The 17,770-nt window shown below is 39.9% G+C and overlaps 1 protein-coding gene across 1 annotated transcript in view; it reads left to right on the forward strand.

Moving 5' to 3' along the window:
• TSPAN5 (tetraspanin 5) overlaps positions 1-11,339 on the forward strand; it is an 81,076-nt gene extending 69,737 nt beyond the window's left edge. Inside the window, exons 3-8 of the mRNA XM_082482046.1 lie at positions 814-960; positions 2,856-3,026; positions 4,952-5,077; positions 8,206-8,253; positions 8,378-8,494; positions 9,157-11,339. Coding sequence (XP_082338172.1) covers positions 814-960; positions 2,856-3,026; positions 4,952-5,077; positions 8,206-8,253; positions 8,378-8,494; positions 9,157-9,222 — 675 coding nt within the window. The 3' untranslated portion in view covers positions 9,223-11,339. The remainder of the gene's footprint in view (positions 1-813; positions 961-2,855; positions 3,027-4,951; positions 5,078-8,205; positions 8,254-8,377; positions 8,495-9,156) is intronic.
• Positions 11,340-17,770: the final 6,431 nt, after the last annotated feature.

Here is a 17,770-nt window from a genome sequence, read left to right on the forward strand (position 1 = left end):
TGCTTCTAAGGGGGCAATGGCATTACAAGCAGACTGTTCCGACTATCATATCTAAAACACAGCATATGCGGTTTACCATATGATGTTTAACCTGTTAGTGCAAACCATCTCCCAAGACAAGTCCTTAAACTGCCTTATGTCCTCCTAAGAGACTTAACATTATATTAAAAATTTTCCTGCTAACTGGTTATTCAGTAGCCATACTTTATTTATATAATGAGGATCTGGCACTGTAGATGCCTGAACTTGAATTGGCCAGGCATCTAGTTTGTCAAAATTTGGTTTAAAAGTCGTTGTTGCATGATGCTGCAACCTAGGAGCTCACTTCTAATTTCTGTCGATTGTTGTAAATACTGAGCATAAATGCTAAATTCAAGGTGGTGTTCTTGCTATTGACTGCTTTTTCTATCATAATGTGTAACTGCTTATATAAACAATATATGATACCTAAAATGCATCTTGGCATGGGTAATAAGATTGAATTAAGTTTTGCTCAAATATTTATTCTGACTTTCTGGCAGACTATTTCTCATAGCTACAGAAGTGGCAAAATGCACTGTGGGTTTCTCTCAGAGGAGTCTAGAGGCACATTTTGTTGTTCATTGCACATGTTGATTCAGAAATATTATACATAATCAGCCTTTTTATCTCTTTTTGAATGCAAAGATTTTCTTAATTGTATTTTTTTCTGTACTGCAGAACGTTTGTTTGCTGTGTTTTTTTTTATCTTTTTAAAAAGAAAAATGCAACCGGAATTTGTACAACTGAAAGCTTGAACATATTTGTTATTCCTTGGCACTGTTTCTTTCCTAGGGAGTGCTGTCCAATATCTCCTCCATCACTGACCTGGGCGGCTTTGATCCAGTTTGGCTCTTCCTAGTGGTAGGAGGAGTTATGTTCATTTTGGGATTCGCAGGATGCATTGGAGCTTTGCGAGAAAATACCTTTCTTCTCAAATTTGTAAGTAGCCTTTGCAGCTCTGGCATTCTTTAGTTACATAGCATAAGTCATGTTCTCTGTTCCTGCTAAGCTGTGTAAAGATTTTAAGATGTCTTTTGGGGAGAGGAAGGTGTTATCTGATGTGAGAGTACTGTTCTGTGAATTGCTTTTGCTTAACTGTTAATACTTTACAGCTCTTCAGTCTCTGGTGCTTACTGTTTGGTGGTGGTTTATTTTAAGGTTCGGAATTATTGATTGTAAGAATCACAACGTGAAACTACTGCTTTTCATATTGATATAGCTTAACGTTCTGCTTTCCTGTCATGAAAAGAGAAATTTCTGCGAAGAATCTATGTTGAACTTTTGAATCCATAGCAAGCTGCTTATGAAACATGAGGAATGCAGATATACCACTGAATGTGACCTGTGTGATTTCTGCTGTGCAAGTGCCCCTCATGGTACAGAGGAGACAGGACTGTTATGAGGGGTTGCTTGCTGATACCTCAGTTCTGTGCCATTTAGCTAATGTGAAAAGGCATCATTGCTTACTGTCAGTGCTGGGCCTGAGAGGGAGAAAGGGAGGAGAATGTGCCCAGGGTAGGTAAAGAAAATAGGAGTTGTCGTCTTGAACTTTGGGCTGGACTGTTTGGTAGGGAAGGAGCTGCAGATACACAAACATACCTTGGTACTCAAAACTCTTTTAACTAAGTAGCCTGGTTCTTTTTTTTGAAAGCCTTTGTCCTGTGAGCTTTGAAGATGAGGATAACAGTATCATGCTCCATTTTAGATTAATTTAAGATTTATAATAGAAATTCAAGATTCTTTCCTCTACCACCCCAATTTCCAGACGTGGGCACAGCCTGGGTAGTAGTTGTGTCTTCATAACTATTAACTGTTAAATATATACATGATGAGGCTTCAAGAGAAACAATGGCCTTCAAGTGAAATATTTGGCTCCCACGGACGTGTTGTTTAAGGGGAGGAGGCAGCTGAGAGTTATAGTTCTTGAGGCATTTATGAAGCAGTTTGGGGGGTAGTTCTAGCTTGCTCTTGTCTTGCTTTAAAAAAAAAAAAAAGGAAGGGAAGGTATTGTAACACTTTTTTTTTCCTTTTCCTTCTCTTAGCTTGCCTAAAATGAACCCATCTGCTGTACCAGAAATAGCTTCCTATACAGCAGCTGCAGGAGAAATTAAAAATGCATCTGAACAAACACAGAGAGCATATTAAAATGAAACTTAAAGGCGCAGTTGCAAAAGGGATGGACTTCCAGTATATGAGGACCCCTGTGTGTTTTAAAACAGTGTAGACTCAGTGGAGATGCTTAGAGAAAGTGGCAGATCATTAGTAATGCCTTTGGCATCCGTTGCATTTGCATTAATCATAGCAGCCTCATTTGGTTTTAATGTGGATGTGAGTCATTCCATAGACATTCTGCTCCGACTTAGTCATTAATTAATTTCTGCTGTTACCAATTTTTGCTTTGTCTGCTTAGGCAAAGCTTTACCAATGAGGGTGTCTAAAGAAAAAGTCACTTAGAAAACATTTCACTGGCAGTATTGGGGGTTTGTGGCTACAGAGAAATTAAAGATGAGTTTTCAAAGGGCCCTACAGATGGTGAGTAGCCATCTCTGTTGAAATTTACAGTGAATTCTCTTGGACCTCTTTGAAAATCCCAGTGAAATGTCCAAAGTTTGAATTTGTTGGCATTTTTATTATTTTTTAGAATATAATTAAGATTCCTGTACTACAGTCCTAATTAAAAGTGGTGTATTTTTAATTTAAAGTTTCCTGTGTGCTGAAATAGCTTGAACTTGCACGAAAACAGATAAAGTCCTAACACGAGACATAATTGTGAGCCTTGAAAAATAAGTTTTTGATGAAAAAGCAAAATAATGTTAACCTTTTTCTCTTCATAGTTTTCTGTGTTTCTTGGAATTATTTTCTTCTTGGAGCTCACTGCTGGTGTTCTAGCATTTGTTTTCAAAGACTGGATAAAGGACCAGCTGTATTTCTTTATAAACAACAACATCAGAGCATACCGAGATGACATTGATTTGCAAAACCTCATAGACTTCACACAAGAATATGTAAGTTGGACTATGTTTATTTTCTGTAAAGCTTACTTTAAAGAAATACTTACTGTTATTTTCTTACTTCCATCTGTTTGGTTTCTTCAAGGAACAGCAGAAATATTCTAGCATATAATACTTTTGAATATATATATATATATGTATATGTCTCTATAGAACTTCTACAAACACACAGCACCTGTGAAAAGTGGCTTATTTGTTGATGTATGACTGAGCAGAACAAGGGGAAGAGTTGGAGTGACTTATTCTTGAAGACTTAGAAATAGTGTGTCAAATCTACAAGTTCACAATCAGTGTCTTGTGTTCAGTTGTTTGGACCATATTCTATATGCATATGAAGATATTTCAGGGTTCTTGGGAGGAGGGGTGTTCAAAATATTGTATTGTAGGAGCTACCACATCCTTTTCTAAATAATCAAATTCAAAATAATCCTTTTTCTAAACTTAATTTCATTCTGAGATGAATGTTGGTGTAGTTTTAGCAAAGTTAGATGTGCTACACCATGCTGCGGAGTGACGGAGATGTTTAGCTGGTCTGAGTGAAACTACAATGTTATTTCTTTTTAAGTAGACTTAATGCAATTAGCCTAATGAAGTAGTCAACTCATGAAGTTCTCACAGGAAATCTCTAAATGATGCTACCTCTGCATTTGGGAGGGAAGGATGAAACCAGAGATGCACACGCTTGTGCGGGTTAAGTTCTGTAATTTATCAATGTATGGAAAGGAGTCTAGTGCTGGCTTTTGCATACAAGTTATTTGCCAGTACCTTCCTGCTCCAGTCCTCTTTGAATTTGGCCCTGTATAGCTAACAGGGTTAAGCGTTGGTTGAAATCATGTTTACTAGTTTTTGTACATTCTGCAATTAAAATAATTTCATTCAAGGTTTGATTTGCTTCTATATACCTTGGCGGAAAAAAATGACGAGTGAGTTAAGTAACAGGATGTGGATCCTTGCAGTGGTTTGAATCTTGTCTAGTTGGGAGAAGGTCAGAGGTCAACACAGTCTGATAGTAAGCAACCAAATGGCTACAGTCCAGTTCTGCAGGCACTACATAAAACTTGCTCTCCTAACTGGATTTAGCAACCTTAGCAGATAAGTCAGGGACAGCAAGACTCTGGAGAGCAAGCTACTTTTTCGGCTAGTAGAGATAATGCTTGAAAACATGTTCAGGTGTTGCCGAGGGAACTGTGCTACATCTAGAAAGAGAGAATTGCCATTCCAACACTTTTAAAAAGGTAGTCTGTTTGGGTTTATATATATATATATTTTTTTTTTTTTAAGTTGATGTAGATGGGTTCATCAGGTTAGATCTTTAAATGCTGTAAACCATCCACCGATCTCCAGTTTATTCTTTGTATGTTCAGCAAGTTTTAACAATTCTTTGTGTTCAGCATGTTTTGCCAGAGACTAAGCCTGCCATTTGGCATATTTACTTTTTGAAGGATTCTGCCTGCCCTCAGTAAAGATGTTATTCATGCAATGTGTGATGCTTAGGAAACAATGTGTTCATACTGTCTGATGTACAGCCAGGCAAAGATTCCCCCAAACTGGCAAAAGGATTAGGTATACCAGTGTAGCCCTTGGAGCAGATGAGTTTTGTTGAGAACCCAGGGCACATTAGACTGAGCAGAATATCATATTTTGGCTCTGCTATCCCTGGGGCCTGAGCTTGTAGGCCTGTGCAACTCTGTGGTGTTGTGTAGGTTTATCAGCTCACTTCGTGTGTTTCTCTCTAGAGCACAGCGTTGCAGGGTATTTTTTTTTTTTTAAATACAAAAATAAGCCAGCTTCAATGAAATCAGAGGGAATCTCAGGTTTTGTTTCAAAAGCTAGAGGGAAACTGGCAGTGATGATGCATGTTACTAATGCTGAGATTTGTTTGTTCTGAAAGTCAAGAAGCTCTCCTTTCTTTGTTCTAGTGGCAGTGCTGTGGGGCTTTTGGAGCTGATGACTGGAACCTTAATATTTACTTCAATTGCACAGATTCCAATGCAAGTCGAGAGCGCTGTGGTGTGCCATTCTCTTGCTGCACTAAAGACCCTGCTGTAAGTGACAGTCAAGAGGGTAGGATGGGTCTGCTGTTCTGATTTAAATCACTCTAAGGTTATCTTTTTTTTTTCTGGAAGTCATGGATGATCATTACCTTCTCACCAACCTGTATTTTTTTTTTTTTTTTTTATACTTGCAGCTCAGCTTAACCACTAACTTTTCTACAGTCAGCAAAAATCCTGAGCTAACTTAAACCTTCATTGTATGCTGTTGGCTGCTCTTCATTATAATGAGAGAACCATGAGCTTGGCTGAACGTACATATTAATTTTAGCAAGTATAAAAAGCAGAAGCCCTTAATGAGTTGAAGGATATGAGCTTTCAATTGAATATCATCAGGATATTTCATTTGCTGCCTTAAAGCACAGCAACTCTAAGATCAGACACTCTAAAGCAGGTATTACTCACTATTTATGCAGTGTCCAGAGCTTGTGGCCAGTTTGACCCAGTTTGTGCTAGATATGGTAATGAATGACAGTGTGTGCCCTGGAAAACTGACGTTTTTGCATTAGAATCTTGAGTCGGGTATGGACATCTTTATGTGCTCTTGTTTTCCCTTTAAAATTACCACTTGTTCTACAGTCACCTGAGATCAGACTTGAAAGGTCAGAAATTGTTTGAGGGAACAGCTTTTTGGTAAATTCCCATGTCTCTTTAAATAGTTATAGTTCTGGACCATCAAGCAGAAAATGTTGGAGCCATGCATTACTAGTACAGACATGATCAAGAATGAAGGGTAAAGCATAGGGAAGCAGTTTACTGACAGCGAAAGGCTTGGAATAGGGATGGGTGAGTGCATTGAAAGTGTTATGTGGCTAACACTGTGTACGTTTGACTTTCATATAGCTTAAAAGAAGCAGCTTATGTGCGCTTATACTATCTAGTAGTTCAGCTGTGACTTTTTCTCCACCTGGAGTGACTTATAGTTCCCTGAATGTATGAGCCTGTAGCACTGACTAAAGTTAGGCAAGTGGCCAACAGGCACCTCAGGTGCTTCCTGACTTGCTAATGCAATACAGTCGCTGCTCTTGGTGTCCAGTCCCTACTGCTGCTCTCTCCCTCTCCTGACAAGGCACTGCCGCTTGCACAAGCTGCGTTCTGGTTCCTCTGTAATGAACATGTCTTCACAGTAGTTTGAATCTTTCTCACAAACATCGCTGAAAATGTTTTAATGAAATATTAAAACAAAATGTAGGTTAGGCTCAAGCATTATATTATGCTTAGGATTCCCCCTACTGTTTGCGTATCTGCCCACCCACCCACACAGAGAGGTCATTACAACCCAGTTTTAAAAATATAGTTGTTATAAAACCAAACCAGTGACAGCAATACAAGGTAATCCTATAAATACATAATCCATGCTAAAGTTATCTCTCTGTGTTATGCAGTTTCTTAGGGGGTGGTGCAGCAACCAGAAATTTAAAGATAAGTCACATTCTTATTCATTGCAGGGCAGCAACATGCTTTATTATCTTTAAAAGAAAGACTAAAAATAATAATATTTCTAAAATATTAGAAGTCATGCATATAATGGATATAATTATAACCAAGCTGTGACTGGTTCTATTGCAGTGATAAACACAGGTTTATTGTATTGGAAAGCTAATTTGTCACTTTTGGAATTAGGATGCAGTGTTGGACCGATGCAAAAAGTTATGTGGATGTTTTATTGAACAGGACTTACTTTTAGTTTAGCTTTTAGTTTGGCTTGAATTGGGAAGTGGTAAGTTTAAGGTAGGCCAGAATAAGTCTCCTTTAAAATGAATTTGGACTCCTATAGTTCACTTTGCTGTAGTTTAGCAGGTTGAAGTGTTCCAAATTCCTGCACAGGTGAGGCCTAGAAATGTTATTTATTTCCATTTAATTCTTCACGCTTTCTTTTGGTTAACAAATTTCAAGGCTAAAGGCAGAAGACACTGGTGATAAAGCAAGTAGGGATTCAGTACAAAGAATAAAGTTTAAAATCCCTCTGTTGGAATTTTATCTACTTCTACAGCCTTGAAGAGCATGACACTGTTATATTTTAGATTCTGGAACAGAAACGTTCATTTCATTAAAAGATACAAATTACTCAAATCTTAAAGGTCCATTGAGGAAACCCAACTTGAGCAACTGACAGGATGAGACCTGTTGATGTACTTCCTGCAAAGTGAGGAAGCACTTAAAGGAGCTTTTAACTGCTGATAGGAGGAAATATCTTTTTCCAAATGGCTGCTATTTAAAATCTATTCCTCTGCTGGCTGCCTTTCTCACTTCCCACAATTTGATTAAATTGTGGTGTTCAGTACACCTAGCTAAGAGTGGCTGATTTTCTCACTTTCCTGAGTAATTCCTTCTTCTTCTCACTGTTATTGTATGAGCCAGTAACTTAATATTTTGCTGCCATTGTGGCTGACACCCAAAGTAGTTGCTTCATGTTATTGCCCTGAAATAACTCTGCATACAGAGTAAATGCAGCTTCAGCTTCCAATAGGTAGCACTTCTTCACTAGGAGGAGTATTCCATAGCCTGTTTTATTACCTCTGCTTTGGGAGTACTAAAGCAGATGCAGTAGGAATAAAACGCCTTCTTTCCTATTGGTGTCAAGCTCCTGTAAGAAAGAATAGGCAGTAAGAGCACATTACCCCATCTCTTCTTTTTCCTCCCTAGTTTTTCGAAAGGAACTAGGTACTGCATATATTTCTGCACACATCCAGTTTCTGCAACAGAACTGCCCCGTCTCACCTCTTCACGCTGCACAGTCCAAATCCTGAAAATGTTAACAGTAGTCTTGGCATATATTTCAGTGTAGACAAAACCTTTTCAGCAGAGGTTCTTCCACTTAAAATAGATATTCCCTGATTCCTTCACTTTGACTTCTGAATGCTTGCATCTGGAACATGGAGTTCACCCAGGTGGAGGGCCAGTTTTCCCAGCTGCTGCCCTGAGAGCTTGTAAGCCCATGTGCTTTTGTTGCAAATAATTAATAGCACTGAATGGAAGAGGAAGGGATTTTAAGAAGCAATATGGTAACCAAAGTTAGGGTGATTGTCTTACTGCATACAGGACCAACTCTGGGGAGAGTGTTTGGGAAACACTTAATTGATTGCCTCTCTTCTCTCTCTCTCTCTCTCTCTTTCCCCTAGGAAGATGTTATTAATACTCAGTGTGGCTACGATGCAAGGCAAAAACCAGTAAGAATTTTTTGTTATTAATGTGGTATTTTAAGGATTTGAATCCCTCTTGCAAGAGCAGGTTATTCTACTGATGGAATAGATGAATGTAATTATCTATTTTCTTCCCTCTTCTCCTTGGCAGGAAGTTGATCAGCAGATTGTTATCTACACTAAAGGCTGTGTCCCTCAGTTTGAGAAATGGTTGCAGGACAATCTTACCATAGTTGCTGGTATATTCATTGGGATAGCATTACTGCAGGTAAACATCACATTCCCTGTAATGAGTTACACAGAAGAGCAACAGATAAATAGAATATATGAGTGGAGAACTGTATATAGGAACTTGAAATACAGTGTCAGTTGCACTTAAAGGTATAATGTCTGTAGGTTTTAGTGAGGGGGAGCTAAATGCATGAGGCTTTCTTTGTGTTAAGGAGTATTTAATATACTTATATTTAATTATTTAATTTATATAAAAATATATATAAATATATAAAAATAAATATATTTAAATATATATTTAATGTACAGATTTAATATCTGTAGGGATGCATTTTTTTCTTTTCAACTGCCTGCAGGTCAAAACTAACACTGTGTTAAATAAAGATTAGGTAGAGGTTTTTAAGCCTGTACAGACCTACTGTTTCTGCTGGTGCTTAAATAGGCAGCAAAAAGCCTTTACAGTTGCTTTTGTGAAGCAAGTTTAGAATGGTTCAATTTCCTGGAACCCTGTGGCACTATAAAAATACTGGGGTTACAGGAGTTTTTTTGATATTCGTCCTTCTTCCAATACTTACTGTTAATTTGTTTTTTTTTAACTTTCTGTTGCTTGTTTTCATGTCGGTCCTTTATAACCTAAGGAGTTTGCCTGTGTGAAGAGTTGTCTGATGCTCCAAATGAATAAACTGTTGTGTCTTCCAGATATTTGGGATATGCTTAGCCCAGAATTTGGTTAGTGACATTGAGGCTGTCAGAGCCAGCTGGTAAAACTGCTGAAGTAACCACAAGAAGACACTGGACAACCGAAACCCTCTGAAACCTCCAGTGTGTCGCTCCGACACCAAGCTGTACGGACATGGGTGACAGGGAAACCTTCTCTCCCAAGTAGTCTCAAGTCTAAGTTCCTGATATTGCAGTGAACTCGTGTTTCTTTGGGGTGGGAGAGAGAAGAGTGGGCGATTTAAAATCTGCTGCTCACTGACAATTTTTTTGTTTTAAACCACCAGTTTGAAAGCTGTTGAGCTGTGAATCTCTACTGTATTCTTGATCCTGAGTAACAAGTGGACACTTTTTAAAATTGGTGTATTCAGTGGGACAGGTTTGCATCGTTGTAGTCTGTGGATATGCTGTTTATTCTTCATGTCATGAGGTCTTCGATAGCTGCCAAATATTCCTGAGATGGTCTCTCTCCTCACCACTCTATAAAGGAACAATCTTCTTGTTTTCACAGCTAAACATAGCTACAGGCCTAAACCCATCAAGCAGGAAGCAACTTTCTATGCATCTATTGTACAGTAAAAGAAATTGTTTTTAAAACAAGGGAAAAAATTTTTTACGCAAGCTTCCAACCACCTCCCTGTCGTACTTTGAGGTTGGAATCAGCAAGCTCACAGGGAGAATTGCCTAATTTTATGAACATCTTTCTTCCTTTCTTCACCCTCATATGAAGGGAAAGGAGTTTTATATTTTACAAACAAGGGTTGTAGAGCCTTTGGTTGCTGCCATACCTTAGGACATCAGCCTCTTAAGGCAAGGATGGGATATAACTGTATAAATGTATGAAAGCAGTGTGGATGTTGGGTCCAAGTGAATAATATTATTCAAAGAATGAATTATATATTAACTTAAAAAAATCAAAACATATGTATCTGATATGGCTAAATCTTTTGTTTCTCTGGAATTTAGTGTAACCTAATGTATTTAGGGATCTCACTAATATTAGTGATTTGATATACTTGTACAAAACTTCTTTTAAGGTAATTCCTTGGTCTGTTCCTAGCTGAGGCTTTGTTCTTTGTTCTTTTTATTTTTTTTCTTTAATTCTTTTTACTTGCATGAGCTGTGGAGTAAGAATCTGTGACACTCCAGCGCTTTAAATCTGTGCACATGTTTTATTACAGTCTAATCCAAACTTATTTATTGGTAAATGCATGTGATTATGGAAAGATCATATCCCATTCCCATGGAAGTTGGAGAGAACAGCTTTTGCCAGAGTAAATGCTTACCTCCAGTCAACAAATCCTTGCTATGGAAATGTCTCCCTTTGTTGCTCTAAATGCAACAAAAAGCTTTCCTGAAGCAATGGAATAAAAGTTTTAAAATAGAAGCGCATATTAGGATCAGCCGAGACAGACTCTTTTGAGTTGGATGAAAGAGTAGAATTTGGAACAAAGCACAAATAGTGGAAGAAGAATTAGATCAGACTCCATCTGGCTTAGAGTTTTTGATTCATTCTTCTTCACTAATAATAGTGAACTTACAAACCTGACCATGGCTTGGGTAGTTTTATTGCACTTTGTATAAATTTAGCTTGTTTTATGACCCTTCTCAGTATCTGCAGAACCAGTCCTGAAAGTTGTGAGCTCTCAGGTCCTGCTTTGGTCAGACAGTGGCAAAGGGTGTGTAGCACCTCTTAGTAAGAGCTTAGCATTTTTCTGAGATGAGTTTCCTAAAATGAAGTACGTGGAGTAGAAGAGATGAATGCATTGCTTTCAAATCTTCCCAAAGCTTATGGATAGAAGGCTGGTCTGATGACCAATTAAGGTCCTTTCTGGTCCTATGACTCTTAAACGTGTCAATATATGTACCCTTGCATATTTTGCCTTTCTGTGCTTTAGGTGGCCATGATTTTCTTCCCCTCTGAAGGCTGGTGGTAGGCACACTGGCGCTCCACAGATGCCACAGGCAGTCCTGTTGTCCTCCTGTCTTTGAGTATTACCTCATCCTCTGCTGGTTAACTCCCACTGACTGGCTCTGAATCAGGCAGCCTCCATATCCCTTGGTATCTGCTGTTAAAGGCCAGCCGTGACTCAGAGTAATATTTTTTTAAAAGCCTTTGAAAGCAATTATAATTCACTGTCCTTAATAAAGTTGGTTCCACCTCACCACAGTGTAATGTTTTTCTTAGCCACTTCTCAACTTGAGGAGTTACTGGTGTTTTGTCTCCCACCCCCCAAAGGGACACACCGTTTTGCCTGATAGCAGCAGGACAGACAGTTCATCAGCACCAGTGTTGCTGCACTGAGACAACATGGTGCGGGGAGAAGTCAGGGAAGTGTTGTTGAGGAAGTAAACCCTCCACCCGAGAGCCTTGATTGTGACCCAGTGGAGAAAAAGGAAGAAAAAAAAAAAAAAGCCTACATCACAGAAACATTCCTTGTTGCCACTGATCTTGAATACTGCTGTTGCTGCTGTGGGCTTCTGAAGACAACTTCATTCTTCTACTTGAATTTCTGCAGTTGTACTGTATTGGCCTTCTGTCTTGTCATGCTGTTCTGAGTTCCAGTCTGCTGGACGTGCTGGTGGCAGTGTCAGACTGATAGGAAGGTAAACACTCTGAGGTGAGCCAGTCTTGTTCTCACTACTTGCACGTGTACACACAAATGTGCAACACTTCTGCTGTGTCCCAGAATGACTGACTGTTCTTATAAAAACCACTAAATAACTTATTTTTCTAGAGCTTTGTCTATTGCTGCAGATGCTGATCCTCCCCCCTTCCTTGCTCCCAAGAGTTGCTCTTATTTTCCTCATTTTTGCAGTTGTTTGATAGATGCATACTCAATGCTCAGGATTATCTGTCTATATTGCGCATTTCAATCCTGCATTTTTTTGTCTACAGATTGGGTAACATGTTCTAGAAATGCCCCATCAACAGCTTAGGTGTCCAGTTTAGAAAGCTGTTGGCAGGCCTTGGAAATCAATCTATTATTGTCAGATCCTGCCAAATGCAAGCAAGCTTTCTTTCAGAAAACTTTGTGAAAACGTCAGGTGAGCTGCAGCTAGAGCACAACGGCTGGCTACGTGGGCTCATTTTCTAAAGCAATAAGATATAGTGGGCGGTAAGACTTCCTAGCAATTTCTAGTCTGCCTGATGTGGTGGTGGGGTACGTGTGAGTTCAGAGGTCAGTCTAATTATCTTTAATGTGTAGTAGTTGTTCAGAAACTTGTTGGCAGGCTTATGGCCCTTATGGCATGTGAAACAGCTGTGTTTGGGCAATACGTATGGGATGGTGGCATTGCTAACGAGAGGTCTGCTACCTTCAGCAATAGCCCTGGCTTTACAGCCACTTCCAAATTCCCCACTGAGCCCTGCCGAAGGGCATCACAGTCCTTGCTCCTCTGCTTTCTAAGTACTCTCCATATTCACAGGCCTTTCTGTTGTTTGATCTTGCTTTTTTTTTTTTTTTCCCCACTAGTAACCTAATGGACAAATGTTTGATTTGTCTCTGTGTGTCTTTTTCAGTAGCAGTAGGATCTCTTTGCTTCAAAATCCATAATTTTGATTGTGCCCCTTAGAGTTTGAAGCTGTGGAGATGCTTGCTCAAGTGTACTCTGTCCCGAAAGCCGCCTTCTCTCCCCTTTGAGAGAGGTGCTAATTGTAGTTCTGGTGTGTAAATAGTGTTTGAAATGTAAATAGCAGCATGCAGATTAAATGATTCTTGCACATGACTGCGTTTCACCATAAAAGTGTTTATTATAGATGTGAAAGGTGTCCACCGCGAGAGTTTGCTGATGAAAAGCGAGTGGTCGTTCAGGCTTTCCCGCTCCCTGGAGGTGAGGCGGGAGTGCTTTCATCGCCTGCCCTCTAGTGTCTGCCCAGCGGCGTGCAGCCGGCACCTGGGGAGGTGAAACCCTGGCCGGCCGGTCGGGCTCTGCTTAGTAGCAGGACCTCCCTTGGCTTTTCCCGTTGCTACTTGGCTTTAGAACATCCTTCGACTGTAAATGGAGGGTCGGAGTCAGCACCCCCTACCAGTTATGGGAGGTTGCCATCACTTGCAGCAGGAGTAAACATGGTGCTACAAGAACTGTCCTGGACATTAATCTGTGTTTTTACTATTTCAGAGATGCCCTTGGTAAAACTGGTTGTGATTAACAATGTTGGTTACAAGAGAAACTCTTGTGTGAATTTTTGGTTCCGTTTCCCTTCTTGCTGTGTGTGCCTTTTGGGTGCATTGAAATGGCAGTTCTGCAAATACCTAGGAAGGAGATTAGATCTTAACAGGTGCCAAGCACTGTTGAAGGTTCCAGGTCCTCCCTCCCAGTTTTGATGTCTCTCTGAAGCTTTTTCAGATATACATAATTGGTCATGAAACTGTCTAAAGCAAATAAAATACAGCTACCCTGTTGGATCCATTAGCTACCAAATTTTGCCACTTTGAAGAAAAGAAAATAAAACCACCCCATCTGTCTCCCTTAACATACAGTATAAAAATAAGTGTTGTGACTACTAGTGTGCACCAGGCAGCACTGCTAGCTCTTTTGTGTTTCGGCAATATAAATGTTTTAATAAAAAGCTCCATCCGTATGTGCGTTCATGTTCACGCTGTGTACATAGTAGAGATGGACCGGATACTACCTTGAGCTCTGGGGAGACTGGGATTTGGGTTTTGTGACTCAGACCTGTCTCTGATATGTGTATTCCAGATTAGTTCCAACTGAGTCTCTCTGGTTCATCCTGGGGTGTATGGAAAGGTGTCGGTATTTACCCTTTGTGTATCATTCCTTTTTATACGAATGTATTCTCTTGTGTTCCTTTTTTATCAGTTGTAAAATTGATTGTAAAAGCCAACTACACTTACCGATTGAAAGTATTGCTATAACAGAACTGCATGCCCAGTAGAGTTTGACTTGAGCTTTAGTTTTCTGATTTCAGACTGGTTGCCTTCAGTCTAGGAGAAAAGCATAGATCAGGTGCATAATGTATTACTTGTCATCTTTAGCATTAGACTGCGGTATTGTATCACATGCTGATCTCAATGGATGTAACTGGAGTCTACTTAGGAAGTTAATACAACTTCCTGGTAATTCATTTTAAGCTATTGAAAGTGGTCTTGATCATGCTACTTGTGTTCTTGGGTTTTTGTTTTTTAATAGAGGCATTTTTTAGGAATGTTTTAATACACTTATGATGGACAATACGATAGTTTTAATAGTTGTGCAGTATTCTGTATTTACTTGAAGTAAATCATTTTATATGCAATTTGTTAGATAATTACAATTTTATAAATAAAATTGCGTGAAATATGATGTTGTGAGTGTGTACTCTTGCTGTAGCACTTAACAAGATACATTCGTGCACAACTCCAGGGAAAGACACCCTGCCTGCCCTCCCCCACACTAACAGGGGAAATAAATCCCCAAGTTTCTCATATATGATGTAGAATATTGTGTTCTACTTAAGTCACAAAACATATTATCACTCTGCCACTGGCTGCCCTTAAATTACTAATAAGCTAATAGGTGAAGAGCTCATCCCCACATGAGGAGATCCCATATCCACTGTCAACTGTTGTGGAAGTCTCTGGCTAATGAACATGCTCTGCCTCTTTCTGACAGGTTGTTGGTGTTCCTCAGGCTGCTGTGGCTGCTGGTTAGTACAACTGTTGGTGCTCTCCCCTTAATCACTTCAGTGACCCTGAAGTGTTCAGAAGTTGCTGCTTTGCAGGGAACAGCACAAAGGGGATTTGTCATGACTCAGTTAAACTTCTGTAAAGGAAGGTGGGAATTTCAGTTTTCTAAGTGCAGCACGTCACAACAGAAGTAGTGAGGGCTGGCTTATTTTATGGTGCAGGTAAAAATGGGTAATGATGTCTTATGCTTGTTTAGACAGTAGAGGAAGAACACCATTTTTTGGTATTTCATAAACTGTACAGCAAGCTAATCAAATTCAGTGTCTCAAATCTACAGTTTTGTCCACAAAACACCACCGTGAGTGACTTAGAAGCACGTCTCTATATTCAAACTGAAGTCCAATGTGTTTTGCGTATTTCAGGCATATACTGAATGTATGTCACGTATCTGAATGTATGGAAATGTCTTGGCAAAATAAGAATGCAAATTTGGAGGCTTTGCAGGGGAAGGGAAGAACAAAAGTCAACCAAAAAGAAGCAAAGTCAAGGGCATTGCCTGCGTCTTCGTAACATGCATAGATGTGACACACTTGGATAAGCCATTTTCACAATGGAGGGTGAGATCAGCAGTGGCTACCTGTGTTCTGTCAAACTCTTAACAGACTTGCATATGATTTCTTGAAGTTGTCGCTGGTTACCATTTCCAGGACTCTTGAAACAAATGACCTTTTCTGGGGCTCATGGGCTCATGTGACCATTGGGTCCTCTGGATCCAAGGCCCATATTATTGGGGTTTATGCTTTACCCAAAGTGCAACGTTGCCTTGTATTTCCACACTGTGAAATGTAAAAACATATGTGTGCTTTTAATCTTCCTGGCTGCTGTGATGCTAGGTCTTGCAGAAGTCATACAGATACAGACAAATGTCACACACCAGGGAGGTACTGCCTGCCCTGCGCAGTGTGGCAGCAGTGATTGTTTTAGCATGGTTTGCGGTGGCAGTAGATAAATGAAAAGGTCCGATGTCTGGCATCACCTCTGTAAAAATAGTCTGAGCAGCAGCTGTCCAGCTTGGCGTAGATGTAATCTGTCTACTGAACATCTAATCAGAACTATTGTGAGCAATTTCGATTCAGTTGACTTCAGTAGAGTAGTGAAAAGCACAGGATGGTAGTAATATCCTTAGATCCCGTTTCTCATATTAAAAGAGGCTCAGAGGATAAATGATTTGTCAGCTACGTAGAAATGACCTGCAGGCTGCAGCACACCTCAGAACAGCGCAGTGTTTGTGTGGATAGATGCAATCTCTCCAATTACCTCCTTCGACAGTGACACGCGCCCATCCTTGCCCTTACGCAGACTTTCCTTCTGTGTATAGGCTTAGCACAGATTTTATCTAGAAATGTAAGTCACTTGATATTCCATCCAGGGAAACCATCTGAATAGTAGAAGGATATAAGAGTTGGCCTTTGTGCTCCCTCTGTGACAGCAGTATCCCTGAGAAAAATTGGGTGATAAGGATATACCTAATGCTTAACCCGAGGTCCAGTTAAACAACCAGGTGAATAGGAATTTTTGTCAGTGTCACAAGCACTTGCAGTTTATACCGATGTCAAAAGGAATAGTCTCTTTATAGAACCAGGTAAGTCATTGATAGCTGGTCTTTCAAATGTATTTTGGCGTATACTTAAATCAGTGGAAATTATTTCCATGCCTCAGAAAACTTGGGCTTGTGTGGGTCCACTATGAACTGTGATTGTAAACATTCTGGTTACGTTCTGTAGTGCAGAGGTTCTGTGTTATTTGGAGCCTGATGTCATGGGGTCCTGGTCTCTGTTCACGGCTCTACATTATATCTGGTTTTATTGCACTATTACTAGCAAATGTCTTTTGAATATTTTTTTTTTAAATAAGAGGCTGTTGTGAAGTTTAGTATTAGAGGCTTTTTCTGTGTGTTTCTGGCACTGGATTAAATGGATGCAGAATCTCTGCTGTGTGAATACTCCTGTAGCATCCACTGCATTTTGGTACAATCTCGGAGCTTAAAATATTAGAGGCAAGTTTCTTCTCATACTTAGCTTGTGTACATAGTCCCTTTCCTGTCATGACTGGCATCTGCCCATCACAGCGTCTGTGAGATAACCAGTGGTTTCATGGAGCAGGGAAGTAAACCTGGGAAGGTCAAAAGCAGTATTTTTACAACCGTGTGGTGTGGGATTGCGTGGGTGATGGGTGCTTGGCCTCTGGGTTTGCTGTCTCTGATGAAAAAAGGAGCCTGAAACTTCTAAGGCTGGCACTATCAGCACTGGGAGTGCTGAACTCACTTTAAAATGTTGTAGCCCTTGTGATCGTTGTGCATTGTGGGCTCGAGAAAGCTAGACAATGGTATCGCACCGTCAAAAATAACACGTGCTGGCTTGCTAGAAACTGCTATCCCAACTGTTCCCTGTTTTGCCAGGGTCGTCTGATGGTTTGGTCGCTGGCACATTACAGACCTACAAAAAGATAAGCTGTGAGATAAGATGCTTAAACTGGGAATTTCCCAACACCTTTACCTAGGAAAGGAGAAAAAAGGAAGACTCTTGCATGCTGCATTTCTCACTCAATGGGGTTCTGTTAAAAAGTTGCTGCAAGCTATGCCTTTAAAAATCCATCTACAAAAAAACACAAGAAACAAAACCCCAATCCCAAGCAAGCCCAAGAGTGCTGATGCACACATGGCTTTATGGGATAAGGATTGTATAGTGTATTCCTGTTGAAACACACGATTGTTAAATCACAGAGTGCCTCTGTGTGAGCATACACAGTGAAAGTGGTTGGAATTGTTTCCTTTGTAATCGCTCAACTGAAAGGCAGTGATTGCATTGGGGCCAGAGCCAGGAATGAAAAGGGCTGCCCACCAGTGCATGGTGGCGCAGTCACGGCTTCTGTGTGACAACAAAAAAGGACAAACCACAGGATAAAGT

The sequence above is a fragment of the Vanellus vanellus genome (assembly GCF_965231255.1).
Source record: "Vanellus vanellus genome assembly, chromosome: 4".
In the NCBI taxonomy this organism is placed as follows: domain Eukaryota; kingdom Metazoa; phylum Chordata; class Aves; order Charadriiformes; family Charadriidae; genus Vanellus; species Vanellus vanellus.